Below are 22585 nucleotides of genomic sequence, written 5' to 3'. Positions count from 1 at the left end.
CATTGGTACCGTTTCACCCTCCATTTGTCCTTCCTGCTGCCCGCTGTTGGACTCCTGCTCTTCCACCTCCTTGTCACCCAGGTCAGAGATGTTGTTTTCCTTCTCCTGAGTTTCTTCCCCTATGTTCTCTGGCTCAGGATCGAAATGGAAAGTGAAGAAGTTGTAGGCTTCTTCGGAAGAAGGATAACCTGTTTGGATCTAACATGAAAAGATGCAGTATGTTAGAGATGAGCTCTACCGTGCAATATTTTATTAATACATATAAAAAAGAGAATTATTAACAATGCCCCCCCTGGATTTAATTTTTGAAGAAAATTGATCACAGGCAACTGAAATCCAAGTTGACGAACTGAAACTTAGTCCAAGTAAAGTGACAATGGCTACACTCTTCCCTTGGAGTGACAAAGAAAGGGTCTCCTTATTTTTCCTACCAATGCCCACAAAACAGTCAGATAATATGATGATGATGATGATGGTGATGATGCAGCATTTTAGAGGATTTGCTCAGACCCACTGCCCTTGAAAGAAGGGTCTGGTAAAGTCCGAGGACAGAGTGTCTTCTGTGCAGATACACTTTCGTTCCCATCTGTGCCACCCTGCCAAGAGGCAGGATCAACAGTGGCCCATTCTCAGTGGCAGCCGCTAACTGGCGGGATGGCCGGCCTGATGGACTCAGGCAAGCTGCCACACTTCCATCATTCCACAGGATGTGGAGAACAGAATTGCTCAGGAGGCCATTCTTACAGAAGGACTCTAGGATGCTAGTTTGACCCAGGCCCAGAGCCGGGATTTCGTGGCTAGTGGTACACATTCTTTTCTGGTGGGGCTGAAGTCCTCAGTGCAGAAAGAAAAGCTTTATCTGAGCGTGTAGCAATCCCAGTTCTTATCAATCACTACTTATCAACTCCTGAAGGAAACATTCCATGTTCTGTTATTAGAGAGTCAACATGGAATGTTTCCTTCAGGAGTTGATAAGTAGTGATTGATAAGAACTGGGATTGCTACACGCTCAGATAAAGCAAATATTGTGAAACGAATTGTTCATTGCACAGTATTCGTTAGCGTGTGAGCGATTATAGACGAAAATTTTCTACAGAAATTACTACAGTAAACATTTTTGCAATTTATCTTCATTGACCCTTCGTTATTGTTGTCACGGATGTTGTTTTTGGAATTCCTCCTCCCCCTGGAGGTTGGCAGCCCTGGTCACAATGCCAAGAAACAGCAACTGTCCTTGAAGATCCATCCCCACCTGGGATTTCTGCTTCATTTTCCTGGCAGAATCATGTAGCTTTACTCTTGCAGATATCGTGGATTCATTCTCTTCTGTGACACTGGCTTCATCTTCGCCCACCTGCACACACAGAAATAACATTAAAGCATGGATTTATTTTAAACTGCCAACACGCTGGCAACTGCGGCTTGCGGGAGAAGGGGTGTGTAGATTGGAAAGCCAAGGTTTTTATATGTGAGGGGCTGGGCCCCTAGAGAGAAGGAATGCTTTAAATACAACACTGTGGGCCCTATGCACAGACCCAGTTCCTTTCCCACTTGTCAGTGGAGACCAGGCTGCTGAGACCACGAAGGGGGGGGGGGGGGAGCTATTCCCACTTGAAGCATCCTTTTCAACACTGGTCTTCAAACTGGTGGTTAACACCAGCTACTGGTCACTGGTTAACCAAAGGTGGACTGTAACAGCCTCAATAGCATCATCTCTTCCTTCTGTGAGACTCTTGGCAGGCCAGGGAGGAGAAACACAGAAAACACAGAAAGGAGGGCCGGGGGGGGGGGGCGCACTTGCCTTGCCGCACCCCATGAAGGGAATCAGAGCAGTGTGCCCTCAGCTGCTGCAGCCAGCAGGGCTCCCCTCCCACAACTTCCACGCACACCGGCCGGCTGGAACGGAACCTCAAGCCCAGGGGCTGAGCAGGCCTCCTGACCCTTCCGGGGCTGCTCCTGGGGAAATCCTTCCATCTGAACGAGGGCGGCCAGTCCCCAGCCCTGCCTCACACAAACCCCACTCGCTTTTTTAAAAAGCCTGGTGGGGGGCGGGGGAAGGACGAGTGGCCAACATGGCACCCGCAGGCCCCCACAGTGGGGAACACGGATACATACAGGGTTCCCAGCCTTCAGGTGGCACTTGGAGATCTCCCGCTGTTCCAGTTGATCTTCAGACAACGGAGATCAGGTCCCCTGGAGAAAATGGCTGCTTTGGAGGGCGGACTCTACATGGCCCTGCTGAGGCCCCTCCCTTCCCCAGCCCTGGCCCTCCCCAGGCTCCACCCTCCAGATCTCCAGGTTCTTTCCCAACCCGGAGCTGGCAGCCCTGCTGAGGAAGGGTGTGCTGACATGGTCCAAAGTGAAAGGGTGTCTGAGGCACAAAGAAAGCAACCAGGAAGGCGTCTGCAAACAGCAAAGCCATAGGTAACATTAAGAAATGGGTATTTGGGGGCAGACTAGTATTAAAAGCAGGATGAAGAAGGAAGAGGAGGAGGAGGAGATTGGATTTATACCCCGCCCTTCACTACCCAAAGGCATCTCAGAGTGGCTTACAAACCCCTTTCCCTTCCCCTCCCCACAACAGACACCCTGTGAGAGAGAGCTCTGAGAGAAACTGCTCTTTTTTCAAGGACAGCTCTGACAGAACTGTGGCATGCCCAAGGTCATCCAGCCAGGTGCAAGTGGAGGAGTGGGGAATCAAACCCAGTTCTCCCAGATTAGAGTCCGCGCACTTAACCACTACACCAAAGTGGCATCGCCTAAGCAGGGGTGATGATGAAAGCCTGTGGAGTGTACTGATTAGAGCGCTAGACCTAAATCAGGAAAACAAGCAGTGAGTGAAGCCAGACAAGAGGCTGGGAATTCTGGGACTGGAGATCTCTGCTTTTAAATATTCAACTGCTGGGCATCTGAAGCCCAAATCTGATTGGGCCTGTAACCTGTGCAAGGGGCAGGAAGGTTTAAGGGGCCCTTTGCATTAAGGCAGGAAGATCAATCCAACCGAAAGGCAAGGCTCCCGTTTGTAAGTCTCTCCTAGCTGAAGCAGAAGCTCTCGAGTAGATTCCCCCCCTGCTGCCCAAAGGACGGGGGCTGGCATAGCCCACCTCTCATCTCAAAACCCACACATTTCCTCCCCCCCCCCCAGGTTTCTACAATGATTTAATTTTATAATTCACAGTTTATTAATTTCTGTAATGAACAATAATACAGATTATTGACCTCATTTTCCATCAATCTATTATTTTATTCACCCCCAAAACTATTAATAGAAAGTCTTCTCAGACTAATCCACTAACTCCTGTTATCTCTAATTACTAACCAAGAATTGCTTCCTATTCAACTCACACATTTCCAAGACCACAGGGATCGATAAGAAAGCCACAAAACGTTTTTGCAATTTAGAGCTGAAGATAATTTTTTTTAAATGCCTAGAATCAGTCACTTAACCCAGAGAGAGAACAATTATCGACCTAAAGGATCAGTGCGGACAAAAAAGCAAATCCACACTCAAGATTTAAACTGTTAAAACAGAAGAGACCCCCCATAGTTTTCTGGGTCTCAGACAGGATTTATAAATCCAATTCACACCCCTGCCCAGCTAAGGTTCTTTTACAAACTCTCCTAAGCAATCGTGTCCTGTCACAGCACTGCTCTGAAAGGTCTTTTTGAACATTATGAGAAGCCTACTTCGGAAGAACAAGGCAAAATGTCCAAGTAGTACTGTCCAGTGTTTTAAAAAAACAAGGTTAATTCCTGTAAACCCCAACATGTACATGCTAAAGCAGGGGTGTCGAACTCATTTGTTATGAGGGCTGGATCTGACATAAATGAGACCTTGTTGGGCTGGGCCACGTGTGTCATAAAATGTGATGCCAGGTAGCAGAGATATAAACTTTATAAAGGACACAAACACAAAGGGTTCTTTTTACTTAAAATAAAAACATGCTTAAAACATTAGCACTCTTGCAATATTTTGTTTATTTCACAGTGTCTGATAACTGACACCTCTCGCTCTGAGTCATTGCATCAAAATGTCTGTGCTGTTGCAATCTTGGGCATGCTGTTCAGGCGTGCGTCTGTAAGCTGCAAACCTATGATGATGCAGCAACAGCAGGACTGGAAGAAGAAGCAGAAGACAGCCGGTTCCACTGTGGGCCTCATGGAAGCTCTCCGGGGCCTCATCCGGCCCCTGGGCCGCATGTTTGACACCCCTGTGCTAAAGCATAGATCGAGATGGGTAGCCACGTTAGTCTGTCTGTAGCAGCAGAAGAGAGCAAGAGTCCAGGAGCACCTTAACAAAAATTTGTGCCAGGGTAGGAGCTTTTGTGCACCACTGCTCATGAAAGCTCATCCCCTGCCACAAATTTTTGTTAAGTCTTTAAGGTGCTCCTGGACTCTTGCTCTTTTCTACTACCCTGAAGCATAGACGGTCTTAGTTATCACGATTAAACAAATTAACTTTCCATCTACCAGATTCATCAACTGGGCCAATCCCTGAATAAATTCAGAGCTTTAATGACTGTGACTAGCAGGACAGCATGAAGACGTGAGAGGAAAACATGCAGGGATTCCCAGGAAGCGGCTCACCTCATTTACCAGTCTAATGTGTGATTTCCTCTCTCTGAAACTTTTCAGAGACCGTGAACTTGAGACTTCTTCCAGCAAAGCGCTTTCTGCTCTAGACTGAACATCACAAAAGAAAGAGAAATGGGGGGAGGGGGTGAAATAATCTAAATTTTCATCACTCATACATTACCTTTCTTTTTTTAAAAAAAAAAATCAAGGGTTCATAAATTCTACTATCACAAAGAACAGACTTTGTGTTAATGACATTCATACACAAATTTGGGTTTAGTATCAACTATTCTGATCTTTCTTTAGTAATCTGGGGTTTGTTTTTTTGCTAGATTCAAGTGGTCAGCCATGTTGGTCCAAAGCAGTAGAACAAATTTGCACACACACGAAAGCTCACACCTTGAATAAACCTTTGTTGGTCTGAAAGGTGCCACTGGATTCCAAAAATTTTTTTGGGGGGGTGTTGCTGTTTGATTCCACTGTCTGTGCCCACCTGAGAGTGGCATGTGGATGGGATTTCAGACATATGAACATAAGAGAAGCCAATGCTGGATCAGGCCAATGGCCCATCTAGTCCAACACTCTGTCTCACAGTGGCCAAAAATACCAGGTGCCATCAGGAGGTCCAGCAGTGGGGCCAGGAGCTGTTATCGAGGAAGACCCTGGACCCCAACCCCCACCCCAAATTCTACACCGATGGATCTCCGGTGTACAGAAGCCTGGTACAGAACCCCTGCCTTGGCACCTCCACTCACACCCCACAGCAAGGGAGAGCGGGCACAGAAGCATACTGCGGGTACCCAGGGAATCACCCAGAGTCAGGGGGCAGTGCCAGCAGTCTTGTGCTCGCTTCCTCACTCCATGCAGTGGGGAGAGGGTTGTCTGTACCAGGCTACTGTCTCCTGGCATCAAGCCTTGAATGTTCTAGTTAGGTAAGAAAATGATCACACAGCGACTGATTTGGATGTGTTTTATGCCTCAATGGCCTCCACAAATGTCAAAGAACACTATCTTGTTACTTCTAAGTAATAATATTAATGGCCACGCAGTCTGGACTGGATACATTACACCATTATTAGAGAACCTATTGCATTTCTACCCTGGCCTTCCATGTAGCATGCACAGAGCTACCCCTCTCCCACTTATACCTACAACAACACTGATAAGCTTTGTGGCCATGTGGAGATTTTTAACTGGATCTCTTTGCTCCAGTCAATCTCCTACCCACTGCTCTACAGTCTCTCTGTTCAGAGGAGCAAAGTTAGAGTTCAATGGCACCTTTAAGACCAACAAAGTTGTATTCAAGGTGTGAGCTTTTGCGTGCACGCACACTTCGTCAGACAAGGAAATGGAATTACATATCATGGTTGTATATAAAGGGGTGGTTTGTTATAGGGGTCATTTCCTGCAGGAGCGCACAGGAGCGGAGCTCCAGCAGTAAAGAGCCCAGGGGGCGGGCACATGCAACAAGCCCCACCCCCTGCTCCCAGCAGCCCTCAGTCAGAGCAAGAAGCAGCCAGGTAAGCTGCAGAGCCCCCCCCCGTCCCCCCAGTCCAGTGGCACCTTTAAGACCAAGTTTTATTCAGGTACAAGCTCTCCCTACTCTGCAAGGACAGATCTGCACGTCCCCCCCCACAATAGCTGGCAATCCAAAACCGTCCAGTGGCGCCTGAGCAGTGGATGTTGCCTTCTGACACACTTCCGGTGATGTCACGGGGTGTGGCATATGCGAATACGTTATGCTAATGAGCTCCTGCACCTCTTTTTCTACAAATGACCCCTAGTTTGTTATATATACAACTATGATATGTAATGCCATTTCATCGTCTGACAAAGTGTGCGTGCACATGAAAGCTCACACCCTGAATACAACTTCGTTGGCCTAGAAGGTGCCATTAGACTTTGTTCTGTTGCTTCAGAACCGGCCACCTTGATCTCTCTGTTCAGTGGTTAAGCGTGAGATTAATCAATGTGCTCCAAAGGACAAAAGAAATCATGTAGGTATTTAAGGAGGTAACTCCAGCATCCTAAGGTATTTTCTCAAGGAAGACTCACCCGTGCAGCTTTGAGCTTCTCTCTCATGCGTTCTCTCATGGTAAACTCCGTAAAGCTTGCTTGGGAAGTAGAAGGAACTGGAGGCAAACCTGAAACGAACAGTTTCAAGATATTGCTCTCTTGAGGCAGCAGAATCCAAAACTACATATAAGCCATTCAAACTTCTTTAGAGCACTTGGAAAGACATATTAGCAAACCATAAACTCTGAGGGATATATATATTTTTTTAAAGCATGGCTTTTATTTTTTACTTTATCATTTGAACCTGACAGCTTCGAAGTTCACTCTCAGGAAGGTCTTTCTTCCAAAATTGTTACAATCAAGCTGGTGTTCGGATGTACCACAATGCCACACAAATATTTCTACTAGTTAACTGTTCAAGAGCACAAGTACAGGGCTGGTTCAATGTACCTAGCTTCTCCAGGGGCTTGCCTTGGATACCACCAGTAGGTGTGTGCCACGAAGAAGAAGAAGAGGAGGAGGAGGAGGAGATTGGATTTATACCCCGCCCTTCACTACCCAAAGGTGTCTCAGAGTGGCTTACAAACTCCTTTTCCTTCCCCTCCCCACAACAGACACCCTGTGAGGTAGGTGGGGCTGAGAGAGCTCTGACAGAAACTGCTCTTTTTCAAGGACAGCTGTTATCAGAACTACGGCTTGCCCAAGGTCATCCAGCCAGGTACAAGTGGAGGAGTGGGGAGTCAAACCCAGTTCTCCCAGATTAGAGTCCGTGCACTTAACCACGACACCAAACTGGCACTACACCAAAGCTGCCTGGACCCTCCTCATGGTTTTGTCGAAGACCCTTTTGTGTGTACAAATGAAGGACGCATTGTACAGAGATAGCTTTCTCTATGTAACAAAGCACTGGAAGCCAAAGAAAGGAGAAACCGTAAAAAAGCAGTAGCTTTCGTCGCCTTTAATTAAAAAATAAATCAAACATTTTTAAATTTGAAAAATAAATCAAGAGCATTGTGCATCCCAATGAATCTGATGCAGCAGTAGGTTCAGGACAGACAGAAGGAAATACTTCTTGACACAGAGAGGGATTGAAATGTGGAATTTGCTGCCAGAGGATGTCAGGATGGCCACAGGAATAGAAATAAACAGCTTTAAAATGGGATTAGATAGGTTCATGGAGGATAAGTCTATCAGTGGCTACTGGCCATGGCGGCTGAGAGGAACCACATTCAGATGCAGCCAACCTCTGAATCCCAGAGCCAGGCGGCAACATCAGGGGAAGGCCTCAGCCTCTCTGCCCTGTTGCTGGCCCTCCAGAGGAACTGGTTGGCCCCTGTGTGAGACAGGATGCTGGACTAGATGGACCCTCACTGGTCTGGCCCAGCAGGGCTCTTCTGATGTTCTTTTCAGGGGAAGGCCTCGGCCTCTATGCCCTGTTGTTGACCCTCCAGAGGAACTGGTTGGCTAGTGTGTGGGACTGGATGGTGGACTAGATGGATCCTCACTGGTCTGGCCCAGCAGGACTCTTCTGATGTTTTTCTCAGGGGAAGACCTCAGCCTCTATGCCCTGTTGTTGGCCCTCCAGAGGAACTGGTTGGCCCCTGTGTGAGACAGGATGCTGGACTAGATGGATCCTCACTGGTCTGGCCCAGCAGGGCTCTTCTGATGTTCTTATCAGGGGAAGGCCTCGGCCTCTATGTCCTGTTGCAGGCCCTCCAGAGTAACTGGTTGGCTAGTGTGTGGGACTGGATGCTGGACTAGATGGACCCTCACTGGTCTGATCCAGCAGGGCTCTTCTGATGTTCTTATCAGGGGAAGACCTCAGCCTCTATGCCCTGTTGTTGGCCCTCCAGAGGAACTGGTTGGCCCCTGTGTGAGACAGGATGCTGGACTGGATGGATCACTGGTCTGATCCAGCAGGGTTCTTCTGATGTTCTTAACTACAACCGAGATTTTTATCTGACAGACTATATCTTTGCTAGTCTGTATAACTCACTTGTCTTTGAGCAAAGTTATATAGACTGCTAAAGTATTTGAAACTCACAAAAAATCCCAAGATGAGATCTCTGGGAGTATCTTAACAAGAGCACAACCATTACAGAATAAAATTCAAAATGTTTTCATCCTTTGACATTTACCACGGGAATAAATGTCAAACCTTAAATATCTTTTTTAAAAACACAATTTCCTCATTATTTCCAGCTGCTTTCTATTTACTTTCAGTCTGGTCTGATTAGTGGGTTTCAATACTGCCAAAGCCTTGGAGTTAAAGAGGGAGTTTTGAATCCAAGACGTTGCAAAGATTAAATAAGAGGAAATGACAGATTTTTGCCAAGGGACTTCTAAGACAAGAAAATAGGGAGAGTTCTTGAGAAAGAAAGAAAAAACCTAACATAAATGCATAAGGGAACTGTTGAACAATCTTCAGAAGAGAAGGAGAATCTCTCATTACAATTGTTAGCCATTCTATGAAAATGCATGCTGTCAGACTGGGAGGAGAATACCAAGCTAAAATATTAGGCTATGGTGTTCCTAGGGACATGATGCAATCTTTGAACACGCAGGGATACCACCCCCTCCAAAACTTAGCTGGAGATACATCACCCACTTCAACGTCGTGATGAAGTTACAGCTATTTAACAGGACACAGAAGCCAAGGAAAAGGGCTTGTTAAAAGGCAGAGGAAGGGAATTTGGAGCGATTCCTAGAAGTACATTTAGCAAGGGATTGGCAACTGCCACCTTAAGGCAAAATCTCTGTTGCATCCTAGCCAGGGGGCTGATTACTTTCTCATCACATACGCCATCTTGAGAATTGCGCACAAGAGGTCAGCAATGTTACCTTCATGGAGAATATTACGGACCAATGGGTTTTATAAGTGGATGTATACTATTTTTAATATCAATAAGATACACAAGATGCATCTCAGACCTATTATGACCCTCCCAGTTTGGTGTAGCAGTTAGGAGCGCGGACTCTAATCTGGGAGAACCGGGTTTGATTCCCCACTCCTCCACATGCAGCCAGCTGTGTGACCTTGGGTCAGTCACAAGTTCTTTCAGAGCTGTTCTCTCAAGAGCAGTTCTCGAAAGAGCTCTCTCAGCCCCACCTACCTCACAGGTTGTGTGTTGTGGGGAGGGGAAGGGAAAGGAGATTGGAAGCTGCTCTCAGACTCCAAGTGAAGGGCGGGGTATAAGTCCAACTCTTCTCCTTCTTCCCTCCCTCTTCCTGGGGTATACTAGCCTGGACGGTGGGAATAATCTGTAGCCACAGCAGGGTTCAGGGGCAGACAGTGCACATGTGGGCCCACTTGTGTCCTCTCTTCCACCCCAACACCGGCATGCCCCCCCACCTGCCTGTCCATCCTTCTCCTGCTCGCAAGTTCTCCTACCACCGGTGCCCAGTTGCCTGTGCCACCCACCATTGCCACCAGGAGTGCCTCCACTGTGCACCACCCACAAGCTCTTCCTCAATGACTCTGGGCAGCTGGGAGCAGGGGCACAGACAGGTGGCAGGGGAGGGTGTGTGGGTGGGGGTCAGTGCCACTGGGCCTTGGTAGCTGCCCCACCTGAGAATAGACCGATGCTGGCCCTGAGCCGTGGAAAAGTAACCCCTCGAGTAAGAGAGGAGGGTAATGCCACAGATGGGGCATTTGTCAGGCTCCCTAGTCAGGTCACACCACACAGGGCTTCATAAGAAGATAACTGTTTATTAGTGGTTCCAGTACTAAAGAACACGTGTACAGAATAGCCTTCAGTATTAGGGCTTCTGACTTATAGTGAAATCAAACATTCCCCCCCATAAGCATAAGCCAATGAATATAGTTCACACGCGTGGCAAAGCAAGCAGGCATAGCCAAAAAGCTGTTAACTTTCCCAGCCGTGGAAGCGGTAGCTGGAACATCTGCAAGGTCAAGCGTAAGATAGCACACAGTAGCTGGGCAGGAAAGAGCTGAGATTGAACGAGGAGGAGGATACATTCCAGATCTATGACAGGGCTACCTGACATCGAGGCACCTGTGAGGCCACTCCCAAAAGCACCTTCCCTAGATCTGGATGATATCCCCAACAACTGGCACTCAAGGCGGTAACTCGGCTCCAGACAACTGGAGGGTCCATTTCAACCTGATTTCTGCCCAGCTGTGGGACAAAAACTGCCTTCTCGCCTTCACCCAGGTGACAAGACAGCAGGAACGCAACTTTGCTGATTCTCCCCTGAATCTCTCAGCAGCTTTCAGGCCCACGAAACACAGTGTCCTTCTGGATTTCCTGCTAGAGACAGGAGTGGGGAATTGTCAGGGTCCTTAGTCAGGCCACACAACACAGGGCTTCATAAGAAGATAACTGTTTATTGGTAGGTTCAGTACTAGAGACACGTGTACAGCTTGTGTCAGGAATGGCTGCCAATATAAGGGCCACTGATTTATACTAGAATCAAACATCCCCCCATTAAGCATGAGCCAATGGATACATCTTGCGCGCGCAGGCAAAGGAAGCAGGCAAAGCAATAGCCATTAACTTTCCAAGCCGGGTAAAACTGCAGCTGGAGCATCTACAAGGTCAAGCATAAGACAGCGAACAGTTGGTGAGCCAGGGAGAGCTGAGACAGAAAACGGGAGGGCACCCCTCCACATTCCAGACCTATGACAGGGCTACCTGACAGGAATCTGCACTAATTGCAGATCTGTATGTTGGTACCTGCCCTGAGCCTACAATGTGGGGAGGGCGGGGTAGAAGTCTAATAAAATTAAATAAATATTAAATAAACTATGCTCTTCCTGTTTTAGAACGTGATGCTGGGAACCTCCTGCTCTCCCCAGTCCCCACCACCAAAGAGGCAAAGCTCATAAGAGGTGCTTGGAACTCATCTGATGTCTCAAAGGCCTCCAAATGCGTTTTGAGGACCCCTATGGACACTTCCACTGACATTGCTGTACTCCATCAGGATGCTGGGGGTGGGGTTCTACATCTCGCCCTCATTTGAGAAACAAGCATCCAACACTGCACAGACGGCCTTTTAGCCAATTAGTTCCCTACCTGCCTTGTTCTGGCCTTCCTACAGTGATCCATGCCATGGCCACCTCTTGCTTAGATTACTGTAATTTGCTGTACACAGGGCTGCCCTTGAGGCTGTGCTGGAAGCTTCAGGTAGTTCAGAATGCAGCTGCCAGACTGCTGGCTGGTGTCGCCTGGAATGCACGTATACGTCCTGTACTGCGACCGCTACACTGACTCCCTATCTATTTCCGTATCAAGTTCAAGGTGCTGGGACTCCCCTTCTGGGACCGGCATATCTGAGGGACCGGCTCTCTCACTGTAATCCCCTTTGCACGCTGTGCTCATCATCGCACAACGTGTGGGTGGTGCCGGGCCCCTGAGAGGTCCACTTGGCTCCCACCAGGACAAGGGCCTTTTCCGCCTTGGCCCCATCCTGGGGGAATGCCCTGCCAGACGAGGTTCACGCCCTGCAGGACCTTCTGAGCTTCCACAGGGTTTGCAAGTCAGTCTCGTGCAGGGAGGCCTTCGTCTGATCTTGTTCAGTTGGCCCTCCTGGAACTCATCCACCCATCCACTTCTCTAGATTTTATTGATTATTTATGAATGGCCAGGGCCTGATTTTATTGTCTTATATGTTATACATCTTTAGATGCAATTGTTGTTTAATTGTTGCAATCTGCCGAGCTTTCGGGAAAGGGTGGAATAGAAATCTAATAAATAACAAAAAAAAAACACTAAAAATTCAAGAAGTATAAATTTGACAAACACATCAAAACATGTTACACAAGACCTCAAATGGCATAAAATGCTTATCAAAAAATACCCAGTGAGACGTCACCTCGTGTGTCTACACATTATGAAAACAGTCCACGTACACTTAGAATGTGTCAATAAATCAATATTTCTTTTTGAGGTTGGTTTTTTGTGATCTGGAAGACCCCCCCCCCCCATTACCTAAATATATAGACCAATGGCACAAGGACAGTGGAAACCCCTTATCTATTTTGCGGCGGCCGCAAATATGGGAAACTCCAATCTTCACAACTAAAGCACTCAATATAAGGTATCAATCCTTCAAATTCATAGCTCGATGGTATCACACACCTTCGAAATTAAATCACATCAATCCTAAATTCAAAGCCGCATGTTGGAAGGGATGTCATAAATCAGCCTCACATTTTCATTGTCAGTGGGCCTGTCCCCATATACAATCCTTCTGGCTCATAGTAAGACAGCAAGTCTCTCAGTCGGTTATCATCTACCATTCAGCCCAGAATTATTCCTTTTAAATCACTGGCATGGAATCAATGTCCCTACAGTCAGAGAGGAATTAGTAGCATTGCTATGTGCAGCAGCTAAGGTGGTTACAGCAGTAACATGAAAAGATTCAAAACCTCCTATACATTCCTCTTGGTATAGAAAGATATGGGAGTTTTTGGTAACGGGAAAAAATCACAGTACAACTGAACCAATCAAACTCAGAAAAAGTAATATCTTCCTTCGTAGCATTATGGTATCCTCTTATAGATTATATGTCACAAGACATATAATCCTTCAATTTTTCATCTTCAGTAGATATCTTGCAACAATAAAAGATAGTTAAAACTTACTGCTCTATTATGTATACTTCAGTATGGAAGTTAAAATGTTGTTATAATTGTTAATAATAGTGTAATGCTGAGTCACAACCAGTGTAACTCGTTTATATTGTTTTGGTTTAACTGGTATTTTTTTATTTGTTTGTTGAACGTTAAAATGTAATAAAATTTAAATTTTGTGATCTGCATGCTACTTTTGAACCCTCTTTTCTTCTGGGGGCTCTGCCCCCTACTATGGAGCTTGTCAGAGCTCTACTGCCCATGTACACAAAGTTCCTGCAGAAGACGGCCTGGGGATTTGGGAGGAGGTGTCATGAGTATGCCGATGATACAAAACCTGCTTCTCCTAAGACCCCATGCGGGGCTGGACGGGGGCAGGTGCCAGAGCCACAGTGGACAGGCCGAGGGGGCGAGCTACAAATGCATGCGGGGGGGGGATCGCTCGAGGGGAGGGGGAGGGGGCCTGTGCCAGGCTGCAAAAGGAGCTCCAAAGAGACCACGGGGGCGGCAGAGGTCGAGCGGCACTTTCCCGTCATCCTGGGCTGTTCCCCATGCCTGTCCCCCCCCCCGCGCCTCCTTCTCTTTCTGTCTGGGGGGCTGCAAAGAGGGGAGTCTCTTGCCGTGGACAGAGCAAGAAGCCAGCAAGGGAGGCTTCCTGTGTGGGGTGAGGAGGGGACAAGGCTGGCCAGAATGGTGCCCTTGTTAAGCCGTCGCCCTGACAGTCTAAAATTTAACAATAACAGGCCGGCCCTGCTCCTAAGTCACAGGCAACCAAGATATGGCGAGACATGGTCCCTGTCCAACAGGGTGCCCACTGACATCCGCCAGGTCTTCCTGTGACCCGCCAAGTGTTCTTAGAAAGTGTTTGGGGCCAGGTGGGGCATTTGCCCCGCAAGCCTTCTGACTGGTCACTGGGGATCTGATAGGCTGATCTGAAGGTATTGGGTTATTTCCACTTATTGTTCTCAGTCAGTGACAGATTGATCTCCTTGTTCTCTCTGAACTGATCGGCTGTGCGGATTTGTAAAAACAATTTTTTTTTGGAAGTGGCTGCCACCACAGCACAAGGATGGTCACTGTATGACTGAAGGGAGACACTGTGGTGGCAGCAGTGATTTTGTGGCTGTGCTCACCACGTTGTGTCAGAACTCCAATGATACCCAGAGGCTAAAAAGGGCTTGGGACCCTGCCGCACACAAACCCACTCAGGAGTCTCTACAGTGGAGGATGGAGACCGCGTCTGATCCACGCCAAAGGAAACATGCCAGAAATACGGGAGCACAGCAACAGAGAGGCAAGGTCTCACCCAACTCACCCACGCATTCAGTTGCGGTTAAAAACATATTAGAGGGCCCTCCCGCCACAACGCATTAAATGAGAGGTTACGTATGTACACATGGCCCCGTCTCCTCCATTCTATGCAGGTGAAGCAGCAGACATCCTAAATGGACACTCGTGGTCAGCAAGGATTCTATGTCATAGACTCGGTGTTGTACTATTTTGGTTTATTTTGCTGGTCTTATGACTGTTCTTAATAATGAAAAATTTTTGGTACTCGTGGTCAGCAACGGACTAGATGACAGTGTCTAAATTCAGCTGCACTCTTTTCTGAACAGAATGATCCTGCTGCTGTCATCCACGCACAGAGGCATACAGACAAGATCACAGAGTGCCTCCGAAGACGGTTCGAACACTTCAGCTGGCCCAGAACACAACAGCCAGGACACACCACCGCTTCCTTAAGTGTCCCCGGGAACAGTCCTCCAAGACAGACTTGTTGACAATCTCCCGTAGGGCACCTCGAAACCCCTCGTGGCCAGCTTTAATTAGCCACGAAGGGCACGTACCCAGGGAGCACGTGGTGGGGCATACAGTTAGGAGCAATTTGTCAACTTCCTCTAGGCTGAGTGGACTGAACTGATCCATAACCTGACCAGAAGACGTGCATGGAGCCTTGAGCTCACTCACTGTTTCAAGTGTGATGGGGAGGTCACGGCGGAGCAACAAGACATCTGCGAAGTAGCTCACAAAGGCCTCACAGCCAATATCCAGTTCCTTAGCATTTGGTCCACCTTGTGGCAGGGTAGTGATGGACCGAATCGTTCTAAACAATTGGGCTAGGCATGAGTGTTGGATCCCCAAGCATCGAGAATAAATCCACGTTTTAAAGAAAAGCAAAATTTATTTCAAAGCTTTGGAAAGACACTCAAACACGTTCTTTGTTAGAACTGACTACAAACGGTTAGGGCAAACATGATAAAGGGATTTGAACCAGGTACAGAACCAATGGGTCACTTTCCCGCTGGCGGGTAAAAGGAAACGGTTGCGCGCTCATTCCCTGAGAACCAGGCTATCTCCAGACATAATACAGGTGCAGTTCCCAGGCTCTAAAAGCAACAAGCTGGCAGTCAAGCGTACTCCCCCATCACATCCTCCAGTTGTTTGGCTTAGGCATTACAGCAGAGTAAAATACTGGCGCACAGGCAGGGAGGGGGGGGTTAGCAACTGTACAGAGATACAACTAACACAGAACACCATGGCAGCTCGCTGACAATGAGCTCACAGATGCAATTGTAGCCACAAAGCACTCTCTCTTAGCAGCTTTGACTGCCATCTCATAGGATCTGATAAACATCCTATAATACGCTCTTGTAGCTCTGTTGCGGGTGCGCCGCCACCGTCTCTCTGCCTTAGCCTTCACTTCATTAGCTGCAACTCCTGGGTGAACCAGGGAGCAAGCTTGGAGCGAGGGCGCAGAGGGTGTCGGGGAGTGATCTTGTCAATGGCTGCCGAGAGTCAGCTATGCCAGTCCTCTACAAGCTCATCCAGCTGCTGAATTTGCAAAGGCAATGTCAGAAATACAATAAGAGGGGACAGCGGTTGCCTTTGAACCCTACTTGTGAGCCTTCCGTAGGCACCTGGCTGGCCATTGTGGGAAGCAGAAGAGAGCTGGAGGACAGATGACCTCTTACTCTCACCCAGCAGGACACTCCTTAGCCTACAACTTAAGTGGTACTTAACTAAATCCTGGGCTTCCTGGCACAGAGAAATCCAATTGCATCATGCAGACCACGTGGTATCATGAATATACCATCTGCAATCTGGCATGATAAACAACTGCCTGGCAATCAATTTTTAAAAACGAAGTAACATTTCAACCAATGCACGCTTATGTATTTATTTATTTGATAGAATATCTATGCTCTCTCTCCAGGGAACCTGCCCGGGATGGCTACAATGTTGCAAAAATATAGAAATCCATAATGGCGCATATGGCTGTACAGTATCCTATGCTAAAGGTATTTTTATTTTATTATTTTTTAAATACGACTGTCACAAAGCTGCACCACAGTAAAAACAAAATAAGAATTGTGCCATAGGAGAGAACAATTCTCATCTGATTTGCTACTAGCAACCTACTTTCTCACTTTTGTGGTTACTTTGTTCTAATCTACTTCCTGTATTGCTTATAGCAGGGCTTCCACCCTGTGGGTCAGGACCCCAAAAGTGGATACAATGCTGCCTCTAAGCTGTGGAGTCTTGTGAGCAAAAATTCTACTTTGTGAGCGACTGGCATTAATGTTGTGAGAGAGCGATTTGGCTACTGCCTAAATTAGTTTGCTCTGGAGCCCTCCTTCCTGAGCTGAGACAAAAATGTGTGAGCTAAAAATCCTGTGAGCTAGCTTAGAGGGAACACAGGTCACAAAGCCTCTGAAAGTGGGTCACAGGCCAGCCCTCATGAATGGCAGCTCCTGCCTTTTGCATCCGTCACTTTCTTGCCTCTTGGCCGACTTCTCACGTTCTCATCTCCTCCTCCCTCTTTGTTACAATAATAAGGGGGGGGGATCTGTCGGGCAACTGGTAATTCAATGGCAGTAGCTGAAAGAAGGGTGGGGAGATGGTAGAGTAGTTGGGAGCTGTTCAGTGTGGCATGGGGGAAAAACAAGGACAGAAAGAGGCATGTGGGGGGGGGCCTTCGCCTTGGTTCTGCTGTTTAGGCAGCTCAACCACCCAGCCCCGGGCCCCCAGCCACTTTGCCACTATCTGCTATCTTCCTGCATTTCCTCACCCCAGCATCACCTATGCATCCCCCGGCTCCAGCCCAGCTGGCAGAGGAGGAGGAGGTGGTTTTTTAGTTATATAGCTGACAGCAGGGATCATTTCCTCCCGGAGCGCCACAGAGCAGCGCTCCGGCGGAAAGGAGTCCAGGTCCCGCCCCCAGAGAGACTCAAAGGGGGATTTAAATCCCTGGCTTCCCTGCCTCCGTGCCCTCCCCATCTCCAGCCAGCCCGCCGTGGGAGGGGAAGGCACAGAGGCAGACATGCCTGCCTTCCCCCCTGAGCCTCTCCGCTTTTGCGGAGAGACTGGGGGTGGTGGTGGTGAATTTAAACTCATTTGCATAACTCGTTTTAAACACGCCTGCCCTTTATCAGGGGGTGTGGCATATGCAAATGAGTTGTGCAAATGAGCTCCTGCACCTCTTTTTCTAGGAAATGACCCCTGGCTGACAGTGACTGACTAGTCCGGGCTGAGGGTATGGTATCAATTCCTTTCTCATACTGTAACTTTAACAGGTAGATGTACCTATCAAGGCCTGCCCTCAAAGCTAACCCGAGAAGGGGGGCAACGACTCCCCTCTCCCCCCCGGCCCCCACTGATCAGAACTTACTTCGAGGTAATCGGGTATTAGCAGCTGCTGCCATGGCGTGCCGGTTTTGTGTAGCCTCCGCTTCCTCTGGCGATGTTCCTCCCGTCTCTGCCAACTGCGAGTAAGATTGGGAAGGAAATGGGGAGTGGGATCAATGAGTGAGCGACAGATTTACAGGATCCAGCACTTCTCAAGGGGATGGACCATGGCAGATGCTCTCCTGAGAGCATTCTGTGCATGCATCTGGGCTACTTTAGTTTAGTTTGTCCCACTGCCTTCCTATCCAATAGGGGCACCCAGGGCAGGCCGTGAAAAAATAAAAATGACCTAACCTCCAATCTAACTGGAACCTAAGAAAACAGCAGAGGGCATATCGATCCTACCAGCATGCTAAAAAGCAGGTAACAGATGACAGGTATCTGAAGAAGGGAGCGGTGACTCGCAAAAGCTCCTACCCAGCCACACATTGTTAGCCTTTAAGGCCCCACTCGACTCTTGCTCTTTTCTACTGATAAAGGCTTCCTTTGCTCGAAAGCCAGTCAAATCCGAATCTAGGGGGCGGTGCTCATCTCAATTTCCAAGCCGAAGAGCCAGCACTGTCCGAAGACGTTTCCGTGGTTGTGTGGCCGGCATGACTAAACACCAAGGTGCATGGAACGCTGTTACCTTTCCCACCGAAGCAGTACTGTGCTGCCCCAGTCAGCGTTACCTGTAGTTTAGTAAAACTGCTCTGTATCTTTAAGACTTATTGCACCTGGGAATTGTAGTTCACAGTTAGGGGTCCCAGAAGTTTCCCTCTGACTGGCTCATTAAGAGTAATTTCCTGAGCTCAGAGGCGCAAAGAGATTTTATTGTTCTTTTCAGTTTCTTTGTCCATCAACCCTTACTGCAAGGAGAGGGGAAGCCCATCTCTTTCTCACCAAGGCCATAGGATTGACCTAGATCAGAAAGATGTAACGCTCTATCCAGCTATCAGTTCGATTGTGAGTAAATGATCTACTGAATGCATGTGAAATTAAATAATAAAGACAATTTAAGCTCTCTTCATTGGCTGTGCTTTGACTCACACCTGGAAAAGCATTTGCCTCAGCTGGAAAGCTCACGCTAGACAGGACAAGTACCTATTTATCTACCTGCAATTTCTTGCTTTCGAACTGCTAGGTTGGCAGGAGCTGGGGCCAGAGACAGGAGTTCACTCCGTCACACGGCACTCGGGTCTCGAACTGCCAAACTACAGACCTTCCAGTCTGCAGCTCAGCGTCTTAACCTCTGAGCCACCACAAAAAGTAAGACAACAGACCACAAAGCACACACACAAAGTGCTTTGCAGGATTTGATCACGATCCACTCAGACCAACATTCTTTGCATGAATCCCCCAACAGAAGTGCTAAGAGCTCAGGTCAGTGATGGGCCGCAGGCTGCCTTCAGCCCACCCCCAGATGTGCATCAACAGCTGGAATTATGAAGGCGGATTCTCACATCATCACAGCCCTCGAAGGAGCCATTTGACTTCAAGAGCCAGCATGTGTTTTCATGAAACCGATGCCCGTGCCCGGCTGACATGCATTTCCTTTACCGGAAATAAGATCAATAAAGGAAGTCACTAGGGTGTGATAGACGATTGGCAGTACATTTTTTTGTGATCAACCGGGTGCACTAAAGGTAATACAGGCAGGGGCAAGGACATTGTTTTAGGCACACCAGAGCTTTTTACTTGAAGGAGTGTTGGTGAAAGGCAAACATGGCTGGGTGGGAGCCATTGTCAGCAGGTAGAAGAAAAGAGATTGGATTTACACCCCACCCTTCACTACCCAAAGGTGTCTCAGAGCGGCTTACAAACTCCTTTCCCTTCCCCTCCCCACAACAGACACCCTGTGAGGTGGGTGGGGCTGAGAGAACTCTGACACAAACTGCTCTTTTTCAAGGACAGCTCTTATCAGACCTATGGCTTGCCCAAGGTCATCCAGCCAGGTGCAAGTGGAGGAATGGGGAATCAAACCCGGTCCTCCCAGATTAGAGACTGCACACTTAACCACTACACCAAACTAGCAAACAGGTGGTAACTTAGAAACAGACAAGGCCCATACCAACACGTATTTGTCTGTATAGGATTCCATCTGTCTACCTAGTTTTTTTTGATCCCTCTCTTCCTCTAAGGAGTTGGGGGGGGCATACACAGCTGTCCCTTTTCCTGCCCCCACCCCACCCCGTGACAACCTCCCCCAGTGACATAGATTTAGGCTGAGAGTGACTAGCATGAAGTCCCCCTAATAAAACAAAAGTCCACCCTCCAAAGCAGCCATCCTCTCCAGGGGAACTGATATCTGGAGATCAGTTATCATTCCCAGCCCCGGGGTTGGGGAAAACCTGGAGATAAACTCCACAGATGTGAAACTTGCCAATAACACCAATTTCCTAGACAATAAGATATATGGTCATTTGACCAGCTGGCAAGACAAGCTAATTTCCTGAAATACAGAGGGTTCACACACACACACCCTGCTTTCATCTCTCTGGTAAACATCAAAGCACAGTTTATTTCCCTGATTGGGGAACACCTGGATGACACTGTATTGATCCTTTTTGGAATGTGAACTTTTGTTGTGTGAAACCAAGGAAGGGATTTACAATCCCTACTTCTAGGAAAACAATTTGTAATAAGCAATTTCCACTTCTAGATGTTAACGGTGATACAATCGTCAAGGGACTTCTTTGATGTTGGGTTTAAATACTGGTCAGAGCCCACAGACTTTAGCTGAATCCGAAAGGATTCAGTTAGAGAGGGCCTCTCGAGCACATGCATGGGGTGGGAAAAACTCTGCTGAATGTTTATTTCTGTGTGTATTCTATTAATGTTTAGGAAACTAGGGACTCTGAATGTTTTTCTATAATAAAGATAAGTTTTATTTTATGAAGAGACTAGTGAATTCCAAGCTTGCACTTCTGCCTTTGGTACGGGGCGACACACAGGAGACACACGAACCGGGGGGGGGGGAAGTGTGGGTGACAGGGTTAAACACACACCCACACATCCAAAAATCTCACGACAATTCGGGGGGGGGGAGGAAACGTAGGGAGGGGAGGGTTTGGGGCGGGATCTCAGCAGGGTTCAATCCCAACAGAAACTATCCTCCAGGGGAACTGCTCCCTACTGTCTGGAGATCAGCTGTAATAGCAGGCAATCTCCAGGCCCTGCCTGGAGGTTGATAAGCCAACATTCCCTCTAAGCTGTGGAGTCCTGTGAGCAAAAATTCTGCTTTGTGAGCTACTGGCCTTAAAGCCGTGAGCAAGAAATTGGGCTACTGCATCAATTAGTTTGTTCTGGAGCCCTCCTTCCTGAGCTAAGAGACAAAAGTGTGTGAGTTGGAGGCTAAAAAACGGTGAGCTGGCTCACACTCACTCAGTTTAGAGGGAACACTGCTGACACCCCTCTGGGATTCTGGGAGGTCTCCAGGACCCCCTGGCGACCTGCACCCCTAGTTCGGTAGCAACCTTAATGACCGACAACATTGCTTTCAATACGAGACCTTAATGACCGACAACATTGCTTTCAATACGAGCTTTGAGTCAAATTCAAATTCAAATACCTTTTATTGGCATACAATATTAGAAGCATTTACCAATAATACAATCCAAAAGAAATTATAAAATAGATAGTCGTGGCTATGTCAGGCCTAACTCAAGTCACAAGCTAGATTTGACCATACAAAAGATGCCTAAATCATAAAATAAATTGGCATTCTAAACTTTTAAACTTAAGTTTTTAGAGCTATAAATTAAGAATCATTAATATGGTCAGGGTCACTCTTCCGTTTTATAAACCCATGGAGAAACATAGCGGTCAGTTCAATGATCTCCGGATCTCGTGAAGCAAGGAGAAATTGTACCTTGATTCTATCCGATTGGCCTGCTACCAACCTAAGGGGGGCTTCTATAAATTCCACTCGAATGTCATTTAACAATTTACAGTGTAAGAGTACGTGCTCAACAGTTTCTATTTCTCTTCTATGACATCCACAGAACCTGACTGAATAAGGAATTTGCTTATATCTCCCCTCAAGAATAGCAGAGGGGAGAACATTAAGACGGGCCAGATACGAGCTTCGAGTCCCAGTTCCGTGTGACTCTGCAAAGCCCCCCTGGTCTGTGGTTCCACTTTGCCACAATACACCTTAGGACTCGTTTCGCTCCCCCCTGCAAATCGCGCGGCAGAGGGCGGGCGGGGGTGGAGGGCGATGCGCCCTCTCAGCGGCGGAGTCTCGTGAGCAGCAGAAGCCCTCCTTGATGAGCTGCCGGCATTCAAGGGGTGAGCGGGCGATTGGGCTCCTGCATCAATGAGTCTGCTCTGGGGCCCTCCTCCCTGAGCGAAGACAAAAATGTGTGAGCCGGGGGCTAAAAAACCGTGAGCCAGCTCACACTCACTCAGCTTAGAGGGAGCACTGGTGGTGGTGGGGGGGGGTGGGGGGGGGGGGGTGTGTGATCTGAACCCAGAGCCCAGGCTGCCCAGGCGTCAGGCCCGCGAACCGCAGTCAGCTCAACCGGGCGGTCCTAAGGAGGAGGGTGGGGCTCCAGGCCGCCATTCCCAGCAGCAGCAGCGCGGCCGCGGCGGGAGCCCCGCGAAGGAAGGCGGAGAGGCAGGCCGGCCCTCCCCGCCCGCACGTACCTGTCCCCACCGGGGCCGGCGGCTTCGGTGACGCGGGGGCCGCCTGGGGGCCGAGCCCGGCGGCCGGGGAGGAGGCGGCGCGCTCCA

At 48.2% G+C, this 22585-nt stretch overlaps 1 protein-coding gene across 1 annotated transcript in view; it reads right to left on the bottom strand.

Annotated features, from left to right (window-relative positions):
- Window positions 1-22585, bottom strand: part of LOC107112891 (coiled-coil and C2 domain-containing protein 2A-like) — a gene marked incomplete at its 3' end in the record, with an annotated part of 80019 nt that overhangs the window by 29269 nt on the left and 28165 nt on the right. The window contains exons 4-8 of the mRNA XM_015414094.1: window positions 17856-17949; window positions 6631-6719; window positions 4588-4683; window positions 1253-1354; window positions 10-198 (exon numbers count right to left, since the gene is read on the bottom strand). Coding sequence (XP_015269580.1) covers window positions 10-198; window positions 1253-1354; window positions 4588-4683; window positions 6631-6719; window positions 17856-17949 — 570 coding nt within the window. The remainder of the gene's footprint in view (window positions 1-9; window positions 199-1252; window positions 1355-4587; window positions 4684-6630; window positions 6720-17855; window positions 17950-22585) is intronic.

This window comes from Gekko japonicus, unplaced genomic scaffold (genome assembly GCF_001447785.1).
Source record: "Gekko japonicus isolate JY-2015 unplaced genomic scaffold, Gekko_japonicus_V1.1 scaffold3716, whole genome shotgun sequence".
Lineage (NCBI taxonomy): Eukaryota > Metazoa > Chordata > Lepidosauria > Squamata > Gekkonidae > Gekko > Gekko japonicus.
The sequence above is the reverse complement of the archived record's forward strand: the minus strand, read 5'-3'. Positions and strand labels throughout refer to the sequence as shown.